General features: G+C 38.7%; 1 protein-coding gene across 2 annotated transcripts in view; it reads left to right on the top strand.

Annotated features, from left to right (window-relative positions):
- GPC6 (glypican 6) overlaps positions 1–24,484 on the top strand; it is a 1,055,524-nt gene that overhangs the window by 262,790 nt on the left and 768,250 nt on the right. For both annotated transcript variants that reach the window (XM_036250295.1, XM_036250296.1), the window contains exon 2: positions 5,523–5,681. In XM_036250295.1, coding sequence (XP_036106188.1) covers positions 5,523–5,681 — 159 coding nt within the window. The remainder of the gene's footprint in view (positions 1–5,522; positions 5,682–24,484) is intronic.

Raw genomic sequence — 24,484 nt, forward strand, 5'->3', positions numbered from 1 at the left:
ATGGTTATTCGAGATGATGTATAAAAGGACGAGGAGAATCTAGCTTGGTACCCGACATAGCTAATTGACTGTGGGGGAATTTAATAGTTCAAGGATGAGAGAACTTTGGCAAGGGCCATGTGCTCCAAAGAGGGCAAAGTCTGAGGCAAATCCTGCATTTTAATCAAAAGGAATTCGGAGGTTCAGAAATCGAATTGCTCTGTTTTGTGAAATCTTGCTGTCTTCCTCTCACTTTCTAGTTTTTGCTTTTCTACCCACCTCCTAGGAGTGCTTGTAGTAGCTTTCCTCCACACTCCATAGCTCTGTAAAAGCCACGAGTTTGGCTGACTGTAGCCTATGACATGTGACTCATGCAGGGCACTTCATGTTTGCTGCTCGTTTTTCGGAATGTGTTTTCCGAGGTCCACACATGTCACCGCCAAGGGCAGAGTGCTATGGCAGACCCCACCAAGGCCGGCTTCTGTGGTTAATGAGGCCCTCCTGCCTCCTGTTCTTTCCCACCATGCCACTCACGAAGCCTAATCCTGGCAGCTTTCAGACCAAGGGCCATCCTTGGAGGGAGTCTGATGTGGCAGAATCATATTTCTGCTGTCACCTCAGCATGTTGGAGTGCAAATGAACATCTGGCAGGCATTTGGAGAAAGGTATTATAACGAGTGACACACTGCTGAAGAGGGTATATAGAGGGAGGAAGAGCCCTTCTTCTTGTTTGGAAAACAGATGACAGTTTATCGTCTGAATATATATGTCCCCGAGTTTCTGCTCATTCTCTAACTTCCTGGTGGAGTTCCTTTCTTTCACATCTACAGTTCCCCTTCTTTATTTTAGAGCTAGTCAAGAGGTATAGAAAAATGGAGGGATGCAGGTAGACATTGGCATGAACCCATTTAAGCTGACTGCGTGATCTTCTCTGTCTGATCTTGCTGGACATGAACCTGTTATGATTTGCCCATAGCAGATCATCAATAAATGTCTGTTGAGTAAAGGTACAATCATTGTAGTTTCAATCCCACATTTACATTTACAGTTTTTAATTCTAATCTTCTGGAATGAACTTCTGGTATCTTTATTCTTAGTGATCTTGGAGGTATCTAAGGGCAGTTCAATTGAGTTAATGTCATATATAATTATGTAATAGATAACCTATAACTAACCCAAGGGAATTGGAGAAAGGAATGGCAGTGGGAAACTATTAAATAAACTTTCTTCTTTGTAAGTTATAACTTTGGAAGATTACCACTGTTACACCAAATACTTGTAAGTGTCAGGAAGTTTAAGCTGAGAGAAGGTTCATAGTCTTGCTATATGGAGAAATTGGAACAGGGAGTGCTAGAGCTAATCTATCAGGGTAGCTGGTGCATACAATTTCAGAATGTGAGGTGTTGCAGGCCCTATGGGCTGTCATATTTGCTCTGCTGTTCTAATAATACAGTGCTCACAGACAATACATAAATGAATGGGTGGGACTTTTTTCCAATAAAACTTTATTTATGGACAAATACATTTGAATCTTATAAAACTTTCACACAGCATACCATAGCATTATTTTTATTTATTTATTTGTTCACTTATTTCTTTCTTTATTTCTGCCAACCATTTGTTCACAGGTCCTACCAAAACTGGTGGTAGGACATATTTGACCCAGAGGCCATGGTTTGCAACCTTCTGTTCCAGGGCTCAAAATGAAATAAATAAATAACAGCCCACTCAGAACAAATGTCATCAGTTCATTTTGGTAAGTCTCAGGGGCCTCAGGTTAGGGGCTGGGAGGAACTGCACTCCAATAGTTGAATTCTTCAAACGCCTTCTGATCTAATAATATGTTAGAAAGAAAGGAGGGCTCAGCCCATCTGGTCCACATTCCGTGTGCCCTGATCCTGTGTGATTGGGAACATGGATGGACTTCCATGAAAGGTGTCCTGTTTCTGCAGCAGGGTTCTTCATCATGCAGGTGGTCTCCCCATCCCTTCACTTTCTGTCTCTCCACCTCTCTAATTTTCTCTCTGCAAGGGACCCACATAAAGGAGGAGAAAGGAATGGACTTATTAAGGACACTTTCACTTCTTTGAATTAGTAAGGTAGCCTCTTCCATGTACCTCCCTTACCTTACACACGCACGCATGCACGAAATAATTTTGGTTTAAAGCTGTCTCATTAAGAAATATCTTTTGGTTTTTTATTTATCACAACATAAATTAGTGATTTTCTTTGGCTGATTAGAGATATGTCTCCAATCCAATCTAATTTTATGAATGTAGATCCATGAGGTTTCTTCCACAAATATTCCAAAATACAACTGTTTCCCTTGGGTTATAAAATTTTTATTTTCTTTTGGTTGTTTTTTTGTGTTTTTTGTTTTTTTTTTAACCAAAAGCTCTGTGCATTTTGTTGTAGACGCAGTTGTAATGATTCAGAAGTAGAATGCAGTCCTGATGTACTAAGTCTTAAGAAATGCACATTTCATTTCTACATTACAGAGTAGGAAATGGAACAGGGAGAAGTTAGAAATAGACTAGGGGGATTTACCAAAACAGTTTATAAACAGGTCAGGAAAGGAATGCTCTGCAAAGTTGTCAATACTAAACATCCGTTCACTCTGGATACAGTTTTGTCCTTCTTGGTTAGACTTGATATTTTATAAAAAGAAAACCAGTGATTTGTGAACCATTTGCTTTTGATCAAGCCCTACTTATTCCTTCCCAGTATCTTAATCTTTAGAACTATGCTTCTCAATGGGAGGCATCAGAATCACTCGGGGAAAATTTTTCAAAATGTATGTTGTTTGCCCTGGCCCGTTTGGCTCAGCAGTTAGAGTGTTGGCCCACAGACCAAAGAGTCATAGGTTCGATTCCCATCAAGGCCATGTACCTCATTTGTGGTTCAGTCCCCAGCCCTGGTTGGGGTCGGGTGGGAGGCAACCAATTGATATGTCTCTCTCACATCGATGTTTCTCTCTCTCTATCTCTATCTCTCCCTCCCACTCTGTCTAAAAATACATGGGAAAATATCCTCAGGTGAGGATTTAAAAAAAAAAAATCATGTTGTTCTATCTATCCCCATTTTGATGAATCAGTACTTTCAAATCAGAACCTCTCAGAAACACATCTGTAGTTGAACCCCCTGAGTTACCACTCACTGCAGTAAGCGAGAATATGCCAAACCGTGGGGTTTCTCAACAAGAGGGACTTCAAAGGAGTCCATTATAGGATTTGGATTTTTTGGGTGATATGTAGGAGGGTTCAAAGAAGCAGGGCTTCAAACTACACCGGATGCTGTCTGAAAGCAGAGGTAATTCTATAATAGGTATTTCAACGAATCTGATCAACAAGGAGGGCGACTAGTATGAGATCAAACTGTAAAGAAGTAGCAGGCATTCATTTTGCCCAAGAGAGGAGGTGTTCGGTACTTTTTGGATGGCACAGTGACCTTGTTTTTGTCTGTGGTTAGCTATAATTTTGCAATGGTCTTGTTCTGTTGCATTTTATCATGGCCCCAGAGTAATCTTGACTGAGGCTGGTATTCTGTGAGTTTAGATGTAATGGACTGTCATGACCCAGCAGTGAGTGCCAGGCTGCCTTCTGAATGTCAAGGGCAGTTTGCTTTTCTTTTTAAGTATCTACCCTCTGTTCTCTCTAGCACAACTGTAGTAGCCACTGCATTTTGCTGGCACATTTCCAAGTGTTTATTACAAAATATTTTAAATGTACAAAAAAAGTAAAGATAATAATATAATAATCATCATGTATCCATCGAACAACTTAAGAAATAAAAGATCATATATAAAAGTATTTGAGCCTGGCCAGTGTGGCTCAGTGGATTGAGCATTGTCCCATGGACTGAGAGGCCCAGATTCGATTCTCAGTCAGGACACATGCCAGGTTGGGGGCTCCATCCCCAGTAGGGGGTGTGCAGAAGGCAGCTGATAGATGTTTGTCTCTCAGATGGATGTTTCTATCTCTCTCTCTAAAAAAATCAATAAAAAACATATTTAAAAAATAATAAAAGTATTTGAGTATTTCTCTCAAATCCTAATTCCCCCTGCAAGGAAACTGTTATCTTGAATTTGATGTTTAACATTCTCAAGTACCAATGTATTTTCATTTCCTTTTTAAAAATATACATATGATATTTTACAGTTTCCTTTTGTTCCAAGATTTATATAAAAATCTAACATTAATACACACTGTGATCATTTTTTAATTCTGAGGTTGCTTTAAAGCATCAAACTATATGAGGAATCATGAGACACCCTATACGTCACCCAAGGTCACAGGACATAATATTATATAAGTGTTGTTAAACATTATAAGTGGATTTTATTCACCACATCAAGTACATGTGGTTTTCAAATGACCTATAGTGACTTTGATTGAAGGGGCAATTTGTTGGTTTTACTTAGCAAAACCCTGGGCGGATTATTCTTCCCTCTCCGGGCTCTGCTAAACATTTTCGACACTAAAGGAGCTGCATCAGTTGGAAACTCACATTTTCATTTCAGACCATGTTAATCTCATGAAGCCAAGATGTGGCACCTACTTGAAAACAGCACTGAAGAAAGCAACATTGTCAAAACAAGTGGCTTGGTATATCCAGAGATAAACCTGTTGAATAGACTACAAGACGTTCATGACCTTTTACTTCACCTTTATATATAATATAAGCATTAATTAAACCACCCATGCCTGCCTCCTTGTAGGCGAACATTTTCTCTCTGACAGGAAATGTCAACTGAGGGAATGTGTGGCACTTTGGACCTGCCATTAAAAACACACTTTCGCCCAGAGAAAAGCTGACGCATCCTGGCAGATGGGCAGGCAGAGAGAAGACCCCGCAACACTTCCCATGTTTTATTGCCCTTGCTGTCTGAGACTATGGTGATGGGGCTGACTCTCTTTTGCTTTACTTTAGGCTTCCAGAGACGCTATCTTATAACTGTATTGCATCTTGCATCTTTTTTCACTGGGTGTTCCTTGGTACATTTCAAATAAAAGCAGAACATCGCCGTGGTCTTCTGTGGTCTTTACATGACAGGAACTAAATGTCAGATGTCCTGGTCCGTTTGGGCTTCTTTGATAGAAATACCATGAACTGGGTGGCTGAATAAACACACATTCATTTCTCACACGTTGGGAGGCTGGGAATTCCAAGGTCATGATATTGGCAGATTGAGTGTCCAGTGACAGCCTGCTCCCTAGTTGACAAATGTCATCTTTACACTGGAAGAAGGGATGAATTAATTAGCTCTTTGGGATCTTTTATATAAGGTTCTAATCTCATTCATGGTCTAACCACTGGGATTTCCACGTGCGCATTATGGGTGGGGGAACACAGACATTTGTACCATTTAGTTCAATGAAAGTCCAGAATGTTTGACATGCTATGTACACTAAGGCGCAGCTAAAGTTCATGGGGATGGCTGGAGGGATTGATGGAACAAACATCCCGGGATAAGGGAAGTGTTAGGAAAGCGGATTCCTAGAAGTCTTTATCATTTCCTACTGACATTTATCTTCTCCTTGCAGGGGAACACTTAAGGGTCTGTCCTCAAGAATACACATGCTGCACCACAGAAATGGAAGACAAGTTAAGCCAGCAGAGCAAACTGGAGTTTGAAAACCTCGTGGAAGAGACGAGTCATTTTGTGCGCACCACGTTCGTGTCCAGGCACAAGAAATTCGACGGTAGGAGAAACAGTTTCCGCTGCACGCTGTTCTGGGGTGCTTTTTTGAGACCCTTGGTCTTATGTGGAAAACATTTGTGTTTTTAAGCAGGAACTTTTCTTTTGCTCTTAGACTTATAACTTTTTTTTTTTTTTTTTTTAAGCATGAGGTTTCTTGACCATTTTGGTAGTCACATCTAGGAAAAACCCGAGTTATAGAGCTGTTTTGCATCTGCAGTTTGCCTGTGAGACTCACTCGGAAATATTTAAGCTCCGTTTTTCATTATAGTGTTTCTGGTTCAGGTTTTGTCATACCGTAGCTTGTCTTCAGTTTTCACCCTGGGGGTTTTTCTTTAAAATGATTAAATGCCATATGAAAGTATTTGAAATGTAACCGCCCTTTGAAGAAGACAGGCATGTGTTAAGTGCCAGTGACCTGGTCTCCTTTATTTTGGAGTCCGCCCTCCCGATAACCTGTAATGTAGCCACGTCACAGTGGCAGTGCTTTTTGCATGAGGTTTGAACCCTCTAATGCTTTCCTGATCATATGCCACCGACTTCTAAATTCTATTTGTAAAATAAACCTTTTGGAGTAGAGAGTGCAAAGTGTGAAAGTAATTATTACTAGGATTTCAGCATTGACTTTTCTCATCAGAGCCTCAGAAAAAACTTTTCAAAGCAATCTGATTTTTCTAAACTGAATTGATAAGGATCAAGTTCATATTCTTAAGTGGTGTGCAGGCTTTAGTGCTCTAAGAAATGAATGGAACTGACTCATTGTACACCAGACTGCACGCATGGCGCGCCTTCCTTGTGCCTCCGTCACGTTAGGTTGCCTGAGGCAACAGAACTGCCACTCATTCTCTTCATGCTCTCCAGTGATCTCACAACAGCCAGTGTAGAAAAGGCTCCAAAGTTTGTCTTTCTCTTTTTTGCTTTCCTCTGTAAGTGTAAAATGTTCTGCTTCATTGCTGCTTTAAATGAGTATAACAACACCGATTTCTTTCAAATCAGTCCTCCATGTTTTAAAAGGCAGGTCTACCCAGTGGTGTTTTCAGTACTCAAGACCATGCGAAGTTTTCCATGTAACCGAATGGGACTTCTATTTCCTGCAAGTATTTTTCAACATCTTCACATTCTTCCTCTGCCTCTCCTTCTGTGTTCAACTTTATTATTTGGATGTCTATGAAAATAATTTCGTGTTTTGAAGTGATGTTGTGAATGTTGTTCCTTTGAATGCAGCTAGGGAGTATTTGAGAGTTACCCGTGATTGACAGACCACCAATCCAGGGACATTCATTCAGGAGCCCCTGCAGCGGCTCTGTGTTTGGGGAACTATAATGCATCACTTCACAGTGAGGGGAATGGAGACACTGTCTCTTTTGTTACCGAAAGCAGGTGAGAGGGATCTGCAGCTGCGGACTTCTACCTGTATCTTTGGAAAACAACTCAAGTGCTTTTATAAAATGGTACTCTAAAATTAGGTTTAACTAGTTCTAGGGCAGTATTCACAGTACATAATATATATTCCTTTTAATAAAAATATTATGTATAAGGCAGCTTTATGGAAAGTTGATTTTTTTTTAATGAGTAACGGTATTTAACAAGACTGAGCCAGATACTTGTATTCTCATATCAATGACTATTAATATATTGGAATTTACTATTCTAAATCCCGCATCTCTTTATCTTATGAAGGAAATCTCCCTCCTTCCCTCCCTCCTCACTTCCTCTTTCCTCCCTTCTTGCTTCCCTCCCTCCCTCACTCCCTCCCCCCCTCTCTCTCCCTCTCTTTTTACAGGTGTGTTTAAATTATGCTAATGTACTTGGGGGTATTATGTCAATCTGTTTGACAGGACATTGACTTTTGCTAAGATTAGATCTGACATAGAGGGTGATGAATTCTTTATAACAGTGCATTTCATTGCAACTGCATTAGCCTGGACTGGGAGAGAAATTAAGATTTTTTTCAAGGAAGCTCTCAGCCAGACTTTAAAAAATTTTTGTATTAAATCTAAATGTGATTCTGGTAAACTAAGCTTCTGAAGAGCTCAGTAAAAAAAAAATAATAATAATTATAAAAACATTTAAATTTAAAAGTCACCATTATAATTTCTGCCCTTCCGTTTGCCAATTTCATGAAGGTCAGTGTGCAATTGTAGGACTTATCTTCTTATGCCTGGAAAGTGATGTAGCGAAGTCACCTTTCAGGAACAGTGGTACATTCGCATGGGTAGCTTTCCATTTTGCCCCTTGGCCCTTTTTTTTAAAAAACATTCCCCATGGCATGTATTGATGAGTATCAGTTGGTATAAGCACAGAACTAGGTAGGGTCAGTTATGGTCTTATTTTCCCAGATAAAACCAATGGTCTCTAAATCGGTGTGCATTTTATTTTCCCGAAAGGTAACTTTGCAGGATTACCCTCTAGGGCTAAGAGGATAGTCATATGTCATTTCTATTCTGTGAGTCATTTTGCATTATTGCTGGGGTCTCTTGATCCAAAGTGTCCCTTTTGCATTTCTGCCTCAGGTCCCATTTTTCTAGGGATCTTGATTGTCATCTGGATTTTGCATGTCTTTATTAACTATATGGTTGTTTGTTTGTTTTTTTAAATGATATGAATGACAACTATATTATATAAAGAGGTGACTGCTTTTCTTCATATTTTCATTAAGTACAACATTTTAAATTATATCTGATGTATGTGATTCAGTCCAAATTATAATGAGAGGCCAGATTCTATGTCTGTTAATAATTAGTCTACAGTTGTTGCTTTCTTCATTAGTGTGGGAATGTTTTGATTCTATTACCTTTTCATTTTATGATAGAGGTGACTTTTAAAATTTGAAATTCCAAAACATTTAACATAACAGCATTTTATTTGTTGTCATATTCTTTCCCAGTTTCTATTAATATCTCTGGTCATATTTAGAAGATAACACTGTATAAAATATAAATATTTATTGGGTGTTTGGAACCTAAACCTGAATTAATAGGAACTATTTTCTACTTTCCTAAATGGCCGAGCTTTGCTCCATACACCCATTAGGCTAAATTATGCAGCTGAGCAGAAATAAATTGAAAAAAAAAAAAATTGTATCTGAAGACAGTGAGTTGAAAAAGTATATAATATCAATTGCAGAAATTTTCATTCTTTGGCAGAGAATTTGCTTATTACGCAGTAGCTTTTTTTTCTTTTTGATGGAGAATTGAAATGTTATGATGCATATAGATAAAATAAAGGTTTATATTTTTGACACTGGTTATTTTCCCTGTGTCCCACAAGGTTTTTTTTTTTTTTCCCCCTTCTCCTTTCTCTGGCCAAATCTGCACCTCTAGGTTTGCACTATACATTCCTGCAGGTGCCTCGCCTTGTTGGCCAGGGTCTGACTGCTGCAAAGGTCCCCTCGGAATTATACAGAGATGCTTTCAATTTGCTTGCTTTTCTGTCACACCCAGTATGGATGAACACCCAGCCCGGTTCATAACATCACTCCCATACTTACCTTTCTCACCTCTGCCCAATGCCCAGGCAGCCAGAAGCACATGAAACAAATAAGCAAATCATCTATAAGTACAGAAAAAGGAAGGGACGTCTTCATGCACTTCTTCACCTGCCTGGCATTTTTGCGTCTTGTGACTGTCTGACCTGTCAAATTGGCCTTTGTGCCTAAATCCCAACGGCGGTCCTACATTTCAGTGGCTGATTTGTTAGGAACCTAGGAAAACACAGAGTAATCAAACACTGATCGTAGTAATTGTAATAATAGACAACACCTGGCCCAGACCTTGCCCTTCACAGATGTTGCCTGTTTCCCAGGTGAGCAGCCCCGCAGAGGCGCCCACCGTCAGTGGCTGAGTCAGTCTCCCCTGCAGGCTGAGCTCCCGTGTCCTTGCTCTCAGACCCCGCTGCCAGCCAGCTTCTGAGTCCTTTCCAGGCCTGGAATGTGCTGAGATTTTGTAAGAAGCAGCCTCTGCTCCTCTATTTCTTATTATTGTAGGGAGGAGGTGGAAATGTCTTTCAGAAAAAGTGGGAGTTTATTTTTTGTTTTTTAATCCTTAAAAAAGATACCCACCCACCTAAATAGAGCCCAGGCTCCAAGGGACTGGAGTTTAGAGAGGGTCAGTGACTTGCCAAGTTTCCACCAAATTGATGAAACCAAGACTGTAACCTAATACTCTGGATTACATCAGATTTATAAGTAGTAACGTAATAGGAAGTCAATATTTGGTCAAAATTCTAACTAAGCTTTTATTTGGTTTGAGTGGACACTGGCTAAAAAATTACTGCTATTTCTTTAACACGGCAATAGTGAAGTTGGTGGGTGAAGAGTCTAACCACATTTTTGGTAAAAGTAGAACGGTATTCAGTTGGAAGTTGTCCTAAATTAAAAAGGAAATGAATGTTTTGTGAAAAAGAACATGTTATTGAGCCAATAAAGGCATATTGTTTATTCTCCATATTTCCCAAAGCCTGGTAGCCTCTACCTTGGTGTAGGCATCTACGTCCTATTCTTTAGGGATGTGTATGGGATATGAATTATTCAGGGACAGCAAAAGTTAGTTGATGGGATATTTTGTTTTCTGTTTTCTTCTTCAGATTTATTTGAGCTGAAATTTATTCACATTTGAAACTCAATATGAAAGGTTTTTTTTGTTTAGTGTGTTCTTGTTCTTATTATTTTTCTCTCCTTCTTGGATTTTATTTATGTATTTTAATGATATACATTCATCTGGAGACTTTGGCAGCAAGTACATTTTTAAAAGCAAAATAAAATTTAAAAAAGTTTAGCAGTAATTTCCATCTTTCTGAAGAACTTATTCTACAGTAACACCCTCAGAATTCTTATTCTACTGAATGCAGAAATCAGTTATACACAACACCATAATATTTTTACATAGCATATCTGCTGTGTTTTCTTTTACAATATCATTTTTCATCTATATACAACAGAGACAACAATAATAGAATGATATCTTTAAAATATGGTCTAATTTTCTCAGAGACTACACTTATTTGAAACCCAAGAAAACCTAAATAGTTTCCCATATGGTGGTAGAATCTTCTATATTTCCTGTCACATGGATGATGAATGTGCGTATGTGTGTGTTGTGTGTGTGTGTGTGTGTGTGAGAGAGAGAGAGAGAGAGAGAGAGAGAGAGAGAGAGAGAGAGTTATTTCAATTTGGAAATATTTATTCAGAACCTACTATATAGAAGGCAATTAACCAAGTGTGTAGTAGATAAAAAATGACTAATAATGTCAAAAATATGGTCACAGTCTGTCAGAGTTTGCCTCACTGGGGAGACCTAAGCATAAAATGAACACAGAAGAAGGATTGACTATCTCATGAACTAGAAACAGAAAGGAAGGAGTGGAGTCTGTTATTTAGAGGCGCTAGAGAAGACTTTCAGAAGAGGGGCAGACAGGATCCTTAAAGAATGACTTAGGTTGTGACAGCAGAAGTCGCAGGAGGAGACGGGGCCCCAGAGATTTTGTATGCATGTTCACAGTCTCTGGGACATGTACACATATGTACTAGTGACTTTTTCCAAACACTGTTACTTTGTTGACATTTAGCATTTATCTTTTATGTAGATATTCTTTAAAAACTCTTTTGGCTTTGTTTCTGATATTGTTTTGTAACAAACAGCTACACAATTTCAGGGCATTAAGAAGAAGCATTTATTTTTCCTTAATGCATCTTTGGGTTGGCTCGAGTTTGGCTGTTTTGGGCTGTGTTCAGCTAAGCTTGGTTCTTAAGTATAGATTTGATCTATTCTGCTCTAGAGGTCTCTTCTTCTTTTGGAGCGGTACTCTGTCTTGGGCATGATCTCATGGTGCAGTTTGGAGACTAAGTTACACCTGTGGAGACATGATGCCTCTCAAAGCCTAAACTGAAATTGGCATAGTCTTCCGAGGTTCTACTGGGCAAGGCAAATTTCATGGTCATTACCCACAGCAGTGGGATGGAGGAGTCTGTGACTCCCATGGAGGCTGAGGTGGAGGAAGGTGTAAATATCTCTATGTGCTAATCTACCATAGTCCTCAGCTGACATCTCTTGTTATTTCCCAAGCAATGCTTATGTTCCATTTGCTATTTTTTAGGAGGAGGGAGCGGGGTAGATTCTCTAGGAACTCAAGAGCAATAAATATTTTCTAAATAAGGCAGTTAAGTAGATACAGCTGTTCAACTACTACCTCTTATATCCTAGCACACGGACAAACACACACACACACACACACACACACACACACACACACACACACACAATCTCTACTTCCATAATGAGATTCAAGAGTAAGTTGTGATATTTCCTTTTTTATGCTATTAGTCCCCTTCATCATTGTACAAAGTAACAAGTTAACTGTAATTCATACGTGTTACAATGTTAATCATTATAGGAAGCAATTAGCTGAATACAGCCTTTTAAGTTTGCTAGGCCACTGCCTCAATGACATGTATTTCATCTGAAGGACACTCCTCTGCAAATCAGAATGTGCTGATTTGGGATTTAGAAATTAGAGAAGCAGTCTCACTGGCATTGGAAAGTAATCTGCCATTTCTCCCAAAGGACACACCTTTGAAAAATAAGGATCAGCTAACCAGGGATTTGGCTTTGGCAGAACTAGTGAACAGATTTATAAACCACAAATAAACCTTGCATTTGCACAACGTTGGAATATATGGCCCATGGTTCGGTATTCTTTAAATGCATTGCACAGGGACTCGGACTTTCGTACAGGGCATATTGTTCTCTCCTCTCCCTCTCGACAGAGCTTTCGAAAGTGAGGGCGCACATGGCTGATCAGCAGCTTCATGTTTTCAGCGAGAGACTGCTGATCTTTTTCTAATTTTTAGACCCCTGTCACACACCTCAAAGTAACTTAAAACACATTATGCTCCCATTGTGGTTGTAATGTTATCATCTTATTATCACCAATTCCCTTGCATGGTGGCTTCGCTGAGCAGCTGTTCCACAGACAAGCCAATTTCTTTTAAGTATTGCTCTATCAGACACTGAAACCAGCCTTACCAGAAGGTTTCTTGGTCTTGAATGTAAATGAGCAGACAAGTATGTTCCCTGACAGTGGCTAACTAATCCTTTGAATGAGTATGGGTAAATTACGGGAGAAATTTTATTTCAGTGAAATTGGTCTGCCACTGTATAGAGAAAACTGGTTTTTCTTATTTTATTGGAAATTAAGAAACATAATTAATGGTGATGTGAATTAGAGATTAGTGGAAGCATTTTTGTCTTTAGATCTGAGAACCCAGTAGCTCAGTGTGGACTGGTTCATTTGCATGGTGTGCAGCAAGGTAGTAGAGAACCATGATCTCCAGGTAGGTGTAACGTGTGGTGGGAAACAGCGTAAGTCACTCACTCTCTAGTGGGGGTTTTGATCAGGGGAGTCTTGGTCTTTCTTCTGGATAAGAAATTGGAATAAAATCTCCCAGTCTTCCTCTACAGAAACAAACAAACAAACAAAAAAAAAACATGGTAAAAAGCATAAGAAAAGTGCTTACATGCTTTTTCAAGATTCAAAAGAAAATAATGGAGGGGAACCTTTATCTGCAAAGGCATCTTTGTTCTGATGGAGTCCCTGAGGTGGGCAGATAGAAGGAACAAGATGGGCAGAAAGGTGATCATGGTCAAAGCTGGTTGATGATTCCAACTGGAGCTTATTATTATATTCTCATTTTTGTATGGTTTTTCAATGTTGTAATAAAAAGTTTTGAAAAACAGAGAACTGACTGGAGCATATACAGGACTGAGGATTTCCAGGTAGTTAATTCATTCTAGATACAGAACAATGTCAACAGGCAGAGGTGCTCTTACCTTTTGTGTATTCGTATTCAACAATAGTCAGTTACACACAGCACATTTTCAAATTGCAAAGAGGAACAAAAACTTACAAGGATTTTAAACTCAGATCAAGGCTGCTTAGTGTCTGCTTCCATCCAAATTTTTATTATTGTTTTGCTGACAGTGACATCTCTGGTTTATTAACATGAATGGGCCTGTTAAAACAAGTCTTCATATAGAGATCTCCCTGTTGTGATTCAAAATGTTAAATCCTTATTTAGAAGCTACAGGGACACCAAGACAAGCAGACTATTCAAACACAAACTTTGGCAAGATTCAGAAGAAAATGAAGAATGTATATTTCAAGTGCATCACAAATAACATGTCTTCATCACTTTGCAGTCACCCAGTGGTTTTGGTTGAATGACAATACCGAAATGAGCTCTTGGAGTTTGGCATTTTCACAAATCCACAGGTAGAGATAGCTTGCCTAAGTAATTAATTCCATATGCTTCCGAGCAGCCCATTAGCCTGGAAGAAAATCCTGACCCCGACTGTGGACGTAGTCAGTGACCAGCTAATAAGCCTGCATGTTTCACAGAACTCAGAGAAATTTTTAAAAATCACTCAGTACAAATTTCAGAATTTTCCATTTATTATGCTTTGAAGGCTTATTGTATTTATTCAGTGGACAAATATTATCCTTGGAATGACTGTATACAGCAGGACATGATCTTCACATTGTTTCCTCCCTACCTACTGTATGATTGAATCCAAACAACCACAAAAATGAAAAGCAAACTTTTGAAGTAAGATAATAGGGAATTGGTCCTCTCAGGCCTTCCCATGTTGGAAGAAGTTGTCCTTCTCCACATATTTTTATTTTATTTTTGAAAATACCTTTGCATATTTTTCTTCTTTTGGAAGAATAGTGCTGTGGTCATTACAGGTCTAGGTTTTCTCAGCCCTCCTGTCTCGTTCTGCTCAATGCCTATGTAGCTGACACCTTATCATTTTCACTTATTTAGTGTTCTTTTAATAGCATTCTTTAATAAAAAAGTATGATCTATTGCATACTCTCTGTTGAAGTCTAAGCTCATTAACTATTGGGATTGGGTCTCCTATTTCTATTTTATCTTCCTCCAGCTCACTTAATATGGAGCATATTTAATACTGCTGCATTGTTGTCTGACTATGGCAGCGACCTGCACAGACCCAAGGGCACAGACTGGTCAGATGGATTACTTAAGGTCCTGTAATAAATACAACAGAATAAAATAGGAAGCTTTGAATGCTAGTTGTCTATTAACTCTTAGGGTCCATGAAGCTGGGAGTCACATTAGACTTCAGCAGCATTTGCCCCAGTGGATTTAAAGGAACCAATTTTAAGTTTCCAGGACAAAGATGGTCTTTATTTAGAGGGCAAGTAGAAGCCCTTATCCCAACAAACAGGATGTGTTCTCCTGTATATCACATACATGTACATGCACACCTGTGCCACAAGTGCATGTGCACATGAATAAAGAGTGGCTAAGATGGCCCTGGCCGGTTTGGCTCAGCAGTTAGAGCATCGGCCTTCAGACCAATGAGTCGTGGGTTTGATTCCAGTCAAGGGCACGTACTTCGGTTGCAGCTCATCCCTGCCCCTGGTCAGGGTCATGTGGGAGGCAACCAGTTGATGTGTTCCTCTCATGTTGATATTCTCTCTCTCCCTCCCTCTCTCCCTCTCTCTATCTAATGATAAATAGAAAATTATCCTCGGGTGAGGATTAAAAAAAAAAAAAAAAGGAGTGGTTAAGATGCACATGAGTCACCTGGAAAACCAGTCAGCATGTCGGTTCCTGGACTTAAATCCTGTAGATTTTGATTATTTGTTCTGGATGGGACTCCACAATCTTCATTTTGCTTAAGCATCTGACATTTCTGAAGCAGGTCATCTTCTGGGCTGTGCTCGGGGATACACTTGAGTATCTCTGGTTAAGTGGAGTTGACAGGTCAGTAATCAGGACACAGACTTGAGGCACAGAAAGATGACAGATTTTAAAATCTTTGTTCTGTCATGTTAAGGTGAGTTTATGATCTGGTAATATAAACGTCCCCACTGTGTAAGATAGAATTCAAGCACCTCTTGATTATTAAACAGTGCTTTTTATACATAAAGCAAGTCTCTCTTTTCCTTCTGATTTTGACAGTGAATTTTATCCCAGGGCCATAACTCACTTGATCTTTTGCAGATGAAAATTATACTTTATTGGAATTTTTATATTTGTGAACTACAAAATGAACTACAAAATGATTTTCTTTTTTTTTTTTCTCTTATTTTCTGGTTTATAGGATTTAATAGACAGTTATTTTTCATAATCTAGAAAATAACTTTTAATTTCTTCTTTTTTTCTTGGCTCAAATGATATTTTTTAAAGCCAAATAACATTTTCAATGACATTTTTCTGATCCTAAAATAACATATGCTTATTGTAGAAAACTTGAATAATTTAACTTAAAGTGTTAAGCATTTAAAATTACACCCAGCTGGTGTGGCTCAGTGGATTGAGCATCGTCCCATGGACTGAGAGGTCCAGGTTCGATTCCTGGTCAGGGCACATGCCTGGGTTGCAGGCTTGATCCCTAGTAGGGGGTGTGCAGGAGACAGTCAATCAATGTTTCTCCCTCATATTGATGTTTGTCTCTCTTCCTCTTTGTCTAAAAAAATAATCAATAAAATTATTTTAAGAAAAAATCAAAAAAATTATTTTAAGGAAAAAAAGCATTTAAAGTTATTCTAAATTTTTGCCTCATTGGGGAAAAAAATCCTGATCTCTGAGGACATTGAAGTAAAACTGTAATAGCAAATATGTGCTTTCTTATGAAAGTTTATTCAAATAACTTTTGAAAAATAAAATAAATTGCAACTCTTAACTCCTATGTTTAATAGTTTATAAATATAAAATGCATATAAAATATAAAATGGAATTCAATCCCAGTAAGGTAGTTCCTACTTTCTGGGGATAATTTTCCCCTGCTTTGTAACATTTTGTTAATATGACTTTGGACTATTACCGTAACCGAGTTGATGGTCTTTATTTATAATGCAAGTAGAAGCCCTTCAAAATTATGACAGCATCGTTCGGAAGATGTGCATGATCTGATACATCATGATTTGTGTTAAAGAACAGGAAGGAAGTACTTAAAATGAATCCACAAATGAAATAATTATTTAAGGAAAAATAGATATTTAAGGAAATAAAAAGAAATAGAGGAAGATACCAAAAAAAAAAAAAAAAACCCCAACATTCTTAATGTCGTTTTTTTAAAAGTAGCCTGAGATCTACCAACTTTGTCCAGTTATCATTAGGTCACGACTCCCCACACTCACCCCAGTGCCCCAGAATGTTTTCCTAAGCAAAGTATCTCCTTAGGGTCTTGTTGGGCCTGGCGGGCTCCCGATCTCGTACCAACAGGCACACCCTCTGGGCAGTGGCAGAGTAGGCTTGTCTCTAGTGCGCAGACTCTGGATTGACTCTGAAACGGAAAGAGTTGAGGCTCCAATTTTAAGTAATATCAGTTATAAGCTTTTAAGTTGCATAAAACATTCCCAAAGTATATAGGTGCTTTCTTAATTTTTTGAGCTTTTTTTTTCTCTTTGTGCTTCTAAATTAGGACCCCCTCTCCCCCCCATGTAGAGTCTTGGTGCCTAGTGAAGTCTCTACATGCTTTATTTCATTCACTCATTCATTTTCCACAGTTGGGGAAGGGTCTGCTTTTTTTTGTGATATTGTTTCAAGTTTTATTTTATTTTTTTTTAAGGCCACATAGCCAACTCAGGCTCTGGAATCAGTTGACTGGGTTTTAAATATAGAGTATTTTAATTCAAGTGACAGAGGCTGATTCTTAAACTCTTGGGTTCTATGTCTTCTCTTTTCAAAATAAGTGTGATAATTATAGTTTTGAAAATATACACAAGGCAAAACATGTGTATTTAATATATTTGTCTTCTGCCCTGCTCTTCGTCCTTGTCATCATCACAGTACTTGAATTCTGGTCCATAGGAGCTGACTCCCACGGCACCAATTGGACAAGAGGGTAAATAACTGTGAAAGTACAGGTGAAATGTTAGAGGAGAGTGAAATCATTTCATGATGAAAGTAGTGACTTCGTGAGAAGAGAGGATGTAAATGGTCTGGAAAGTTAGGAACACGTGGGCATTGAGAAGGATGTGGAAATGTGAGGGAAGCTGTGGAGGGGGAATGCAGAGGGACGGGTAGTTTTATTTCTGGAACAAAGTGGAAAAATCAGTCTATTCTCAGCTTATTAAATTGGTGATCTCACTGAAATTTTCTCATGATGGTGACACATCCCAATTTCAAAAGCAAATTTGTATTTGAGATTGTTAAATTTCTTATGTTGTTATATTTTATAAAATGTTCAATTCCTGTTTCAAATATTTTGCGTAAAGTTTTCCCCAACATTACATGGTAGGGCACATGCCCAGGTTGCGGGTGTGATCCCCGGTAGAGGGAGTGCAGGAGGCAACCAATTGATGTTGATGCTTCTCTCTCTCACTCATTGATGTTTCTATCTCCCTCTCCCCTCTCTCTAAAAAAAAAATCAATAAAAAACATTAAAAAACAAAGACATCTACATTATATAAAGATGTGCATATTTATTTATTATACATTTATATAATGTTTATTAAATAGCTATTGATTTTTTGTGGTTGCTTTCTTAGCAACCTTAAATCCCCATTTAAAATGTGTAATTTGTAAAGGCAGTTCACATCGCCATTGCTTCGAGTTATTGGAACTGTAGTGATAAACATAGCGTGGTGTGCTCTTGGCTTGCCTCCAGTGGGGAATGAGAGATGTGATGCTGGGTAGCTCGTGGTGTTTCTTTATCCTCAGGTTCACTAACTGTGGTAAATATTCAACTGAGTTTATTTGTGCCAAGCTCTTCAACAGGCCAAGACATTAAGATTCCTTAGAATAAACATCACCTGGGCCTGGCCGTGCACCTACATGGGTTTCTTGCCAATGAGTGATGCTGTTCCTTCGCTACACAGTCTACACAGAAAATACCAGAACTCATTTTAGAGAGTGCAGCAATTTTCTCAGCTTTTTTTTTTTTTAAGTAAGGGCCCTTTGTTGGATAAATCCAGTTCTGCTCTGTTCCATTCTTCATCTGGAAAGAAAAAAAATAAAAGTTTAAGGCCATCAGCTTTAGGCAAAGTTGAAGAATAGATTTTTAAAAATTCAACAATATATTTCCCTTTCTTGTGAGGATTTTGCTCAACAGCATTGCATTGTGATTTCATGGGCGCTTAATAAAAGTTACCTTGATAACAAAGGAGAAAGGTCAGTTGTTCTTCTTCTTGCTAATGTAACACTCCAAGTGTGGCTTTGTTCTCTTCTCCCATTGTCCATTAGCTTCATTTTAAAACCTCTTCCTTATGTATTTGAACAGTAATAAGAAATTAGTTGTTTTTATTCAAACGTCTTAACCTTCCATACAATTTCTTTTTAAAATAACGAATACAATGAAAAAAATAAAGCATCAGCAACCTTTATTTATTTATTTATTTTTAATCCTCATCCGAGGACATTTTTCCATTTTTTGTACAGAGTGGGCAGGAGAGAGAGGAGGAAGAGAGAGAAATGGAAACATCGATGTGAAAGGGACACATCGAGTGGCTGCCACCCGCACGACCAACGAGGGCCGGGGACAAACTGCAACCGAGGTACATGCCCTTAGCGGGAACCGAACCCGGGTCTCTCTTGACCGCAGGTGGACGCTCTAACCGCTGAGCCAAACCGGCCAGGGCTCAGCAACCTTTAGAAAGGCTGATTAACCTAAGCAATGATGGCTTATGACATTTTTTTTTATCACAAAACATTTCTTGCCATCTAAACAAACATTAACAAGTAGAGTAATCTATATTGCTGGATAGCCAGCATTTCAGATTAAATGAAGAAGACCTTCCTTTTTACAAGGTGCTGAGATACTAAATTGGAAGACCATTACAGATGCTCCTTGACTGACAGCAAAGGTATGTCCCAACAAACCCAGCATAAGATGAAAATATCCTAAGTCAAAATGTGTTGAAAACACCGCACCCATTAACCATCATAGCTTACTTAGCCTACCCTACCTTAAATGCACTCAGGACACTTACATTAGCCAACAGTTGGACAAAATCATGCAACACACTAAATACAGCATCATGAGAGTGTCCTAGCCAGGAAAAGATCAATAGTCACAGTAAGATTTCTACTTTTACACCATCGTAAAGTCAGAAAACCCTAAATCAAACCAGATAAGTTGGGCAACGTCTGTAATTAATATCTCCCTCTGGAGTAAGAAGGTATGAGAAAATAGAGCATATTTCTAAAAGTATTCAGGTTAAAGAGAAAGAAGTCCCTCTGAAAAGGACTTTGAAGTGAGACTCATCCACATTTATACCAATAATTTAACATTACATCATATCGAGTAATCATTGTTATATGTTTTTCAAAGAACTACAGTTCTTATGCAATATTGTTTTCTTTTCCACTTTCCCCAGGTAACAGGAATGGACAGCATCCTGAATTACACTTTGTATTTTACATGAGCTAATTGAGCGGGTTTGGGAGGCAGTGCCAATTGTGTGGGAGCTGAAAGGTTTTTTTGTGTGGTTTTTTTTTTAGTATTTGTTTACAAAACAAGCCCAGGCTAATGGAGGATCATTTGTAGAAATTTAAGCCATGCTGGGTGCTCATTAGATAACTTAGAAAGACTCTCTGGTTTGCTTTCCCCCACTCCCCAATTGTAGATAGTTGTCTGTGTTTCAATTAAAATCTCCATTTACTTCCAGCTGGCAATGTTAGCATCTATTCCAGCAATAGAGAGCAAAGGTCACCGCCTCCTGCCTGAACAGACATTTAAGGGAAACTAAACCATTTGCCTTTCTTGCATAGGTACCTTTGAGCCACCCATGGCAGGCTTGGGGAGAAGATTCAGAAGGGTCAGATTGCATGGGGACTTTCACCTTATTTACTGATGGAGCTTTGGTCGCGGTTGGTCCAGATGCTGCAACTGCTGTTGCTTTGTGGATTGGGATCCAGCAGCAGCTGTTGTTCTTTGCTAGAGCGTGTTTCTGAAATTCCAAATTTAATAGTCTGAGACCCTAGTCATTGAAAGCTATGCTGAAAGTTAATTTGCTGAATCCAAGTTTATTTTCCTACCTAAACCACAGTTTGTGATAGAGCCTTTCACCAGTGAAGCGCAATAAAAGGAGGAAAGGAGTTATTTACGGCCCTTCCCAGGCTGGAGGGGGAGGGCGCGGTGGGTACAGCGCCAGGCCAGGCTGCAAAGCCCAGGGATCTGGCTGCTGCGCTCCGGCGGCAGAGCTTGGGACCCAGGCCCTGCTGCGGCTGCCTCCCTAGTGATGGGCAGCTCATCTCAAGGGGTGAGAATAATAAATTCCGCCTCCCGGAGTATTAAAACCAGATAATATACAGAAAGTACTGACTATGATGCCTGGTGTATAGTTAGCTTTCACTATTTTCACCACACCAGCCACGTCACTTTTATGTGGCTTTTCTGATAAAGGAGTTCCTCATTTCCTGCCTCACTTCTGAGCACAGAATTAATTTTCATGCCCAATACACATGAAAATTCCTATGTAGTTAAGTCATTACAGCTAATATTTATTAAGTAGTACTTGGATCCAGTCACCCTTTTATGAACGTTTCATGTGTTCTCCTTTTTAGCCTTAACAATCCTTTGAGGTAGGTGATATTATTATTATTATTATTATTATTATTTTATATTATTATATTGGAGGAAGTTTTTAAGGATGAATATTTATTCAGAGCTAGTATGAGTAATAATTCTAATAGAAGTTGAATAATCTAAGCAATAATAAAAAAAAAGTCTCAATAAAAGCCAAGAAGGTGCCCTTTTCATCCCTCAGATTAACATATGTTTTCTTTTTATTAATTATTATTTTTTTTATAGATGTAGCTTGAGACTTAAGCAATTTGCCTGAGTTCACACAGCTAGTAAAAGGCAGAGCTAAGATTGAATCCAGCACAATCCTTTTACCAAGCTGTGCTTTCTCTCGAAAGGAAAGCAAATCAAAATTGCCTTGAAATACAGTACTTGAGCTCTGTTTCTGAAGTGATAATTTCTATGCTAATAATGCAAAACTCAGGTAACTCTACCCTAACTTTGTGGCTTTTTTCATTTCAAGATGGTTCTGTCTAATGGGTAGATGGGGTCATAGTTTAAGTGGTAAACATTTCTTTTTGCAAATTAGTCTATGCCTTGCCATTCTCACTGGGACAAATTTGGGTATGATCTAATTAGCCTGAAGTTTGATTTACCCGCACCAAAGTGAACCTAGTTATAGGTGTTCAAGTAAAACATGGTAGGGCGGGGGGAGAAAGGTATACTCATCAACAACACTCCAGCCAAACCATCTACACCTCTGAGAAGTTAACCAGAGTCTGCAGGCAGGAGAGGCCAGCACCAGGGATTCAGGCTCACGTGCTACGTCAAGCCACAGGCTCACAGCTGATCCTTGGGAAAAGCCAGACCTGGGCGCAGGGACAGGATCCCAGTTAAGGATGAGTCAGGGCTCACATCTAAAGCTCGGTGTGTGAGAAACAGTATGAAGACAGAATCTCAGACACAAGAAACAAGACAGGGACCCATTTACCAAATAGAAGTGGTGCCCAAGATTCAACCCATATAGTAGCACATAAGGCATTTGAGTCTAGAAATTCCTGCTTCCTTCCTTGCTAATGTAAAGAGGGACTCCTGTATCTGCAGGTGGGAGGCTGGGAACCAAGAAGAGACAGATCCTCCCAGCACAAAAGCATGTTTTGTTTATTGTTAGGAGATTATTTAAACCCCAATAGCATGGGTATGGAGTTGCAAGTTACCAGAGTTTCATGTATTTGTATAAAATACTTTATGCCTTTAATGCAAAATTTTGTTACAGATTTCATGCTGTAGCTCATGAAGGAAATGGTAGTTTATGATAACATCACTATTTAAACTGAGGATAAAATAGTGAAAGTTTCTAAATATTTTATAAAACTTAAAAAATGTACTGTTGATTTCACTAATTTTTTTCTTATTCCTAGTAAACATTCTTATAAACTTTCTATTAATTCAAATCCTGCTTTAAATGCAAACAGGTGTGTGTGTGTGACAGAGAGGGAGACAGAGACAGGGAGACAGACAAGAGAGAGAGGAGAGAGAAGAAGAGAGAAGAGAGGAGATTTGGTTATATTTAATGGAAACTGGCAATGGTATTTTACTTGGGGAATGAAGCCAGCCTTTGCTCTGAGAGCAGGGATAAGAGGAAAGACATTTCTGCATATATCCTGTAGTACTTTTTGAATGTTTGATTATCTATATCTTTATCTATATATGTATTCTTTCACAAGATGTTAAAGGCATGTTGTGAAAATCTTTGTTTCTCTATACCCCACTTTCAATTTAAAGGTAGCCTTATTTGCCCTGGCCAATAGCTCAGTTGGTAGAGCACTGGTCCGAGCACCAAAGGGTCATGGGTTTGATTCCCAGACACGGGCACATATTAGGGTTGTATGTTCAGTCCCAGGCCCCAGTCAGTGTACATGTGAGAGGCAATCGATCCATATGCCTCTCTCACCTAGATGTTTCTGTCTCTCTCTCCCCTCCCTCCAACCTTCCCTCCCTTTCTCTCTAAAAATATCAATGGGAAAAATATCCTCAGATGAGGATTAACCAAAAACAAAAAACGGTTCATGTCAAAGTCAATGATAAAATACTTCTGAGTTCAGTTAAACTTTTTTCTTCTGAAGAACATTTTGCCTTCTAAGAATTGAATGACTTTGACATTTGGATGTTGTACTGTTTCTTTTTTATAAATGTTATGTCATATGAATTAATTCCAGGAAAAGGCCAATTCAGTGTTTAAAGATTTGCATAACCAAACAAGGTATTAACTAGGAGCTATGCCTTGGGATTTGCTTATTCTCACACCCCTTAGTAATATTCTAGGTCTATTTCTTAACTTTATACTGTTGCTTTTACTGTTTTAGAATTTTATACTTTTTCCTCTGCCATTTCAAATGTGTACTTCAAGATTTTCTTAACTGGAGATCTAAGAAAGTCAAGCAAAACAAAATTCACATCAAAATGTAGCATTTTCGTTAGGTGGTTTTCCTTTTCCAACTTTGTCAAATTGTTGGATTCATTGTTATTCCCCTGCATGTTTCTTTCCTTATATTCAGTTTTTAAACATCCCAAATGCCCCCCAATCTCACAGATCATGTCCATGACTTCAATGCCATTATATGCCCTTGATCTGCATTCCCTTGATTTCTGTTCCCCTTTTTTCTTTCTGTTGTCAGTGGGAAGGACCAACATAGTGTAACATTCTGCAATTGAAGACTTTATTTATATACCTGCTGAACTATAGCAGGTGTCGGTTTGTCCACAATTTTGGAAATGACAAGTGTTCAGGGAAAAGTATGAAAGGAATTAGAACAGGTACTGGTTCATTGCTTATGTAGCAGCATTTTAACAAGACGTTTCCTCAGGGATAAAGGAATATATATCTTTTGAATTAATACATTTGAACTGCTCTTTAAACTCTTTACCTTTTCCAGAAACTGGGATTATCTTGATCTTGTCTTCATTAGGAAGTGTCTGTTTTCCTGATTTTTAAGGACATCACTGCTTGAATGATCTTAGAAAAGTGTATTAATATTTCTTTTTATCTGGGGACTCTGAGCATCTTTGTAAGTACAGACTCATTAAAAACACATCTGCTCAGTATAGTTGCTTCCATGATTTAAGAGGGAAGAGGAAAAAACAAAAAAACACAGTGAAAGTGAATTACCTTGTAAAGATGGGTGGCCTCATGGCTGACCTAGGTGGGACCAGAGCTGACAGTGAGCAGACCTCCTACCAGACATACGGCAGTGCCTGCAGCATTCACAAGATCAGCGAGCTGGAGAGACGGGTTGGTTTCGTACGACTTTAC

The sequence above is a fragment of the Molossus molossus genome, unplaced genomic scaffold (genome assembly GCF_014108415.1).
Source record: "Molossus molossus isolate mMolMol1 unplaced genomic scaffold, mMolMol1.p scaffold_m16_p_9, whole genome shotgun sequence".
Classification (NCBI taxonomy): domain Eukaryota; kingdom Metazoa; phylum Chordata; class Mammalia; order Chiroptera; family Molossidae; genus Molossus; species Molossus molossus.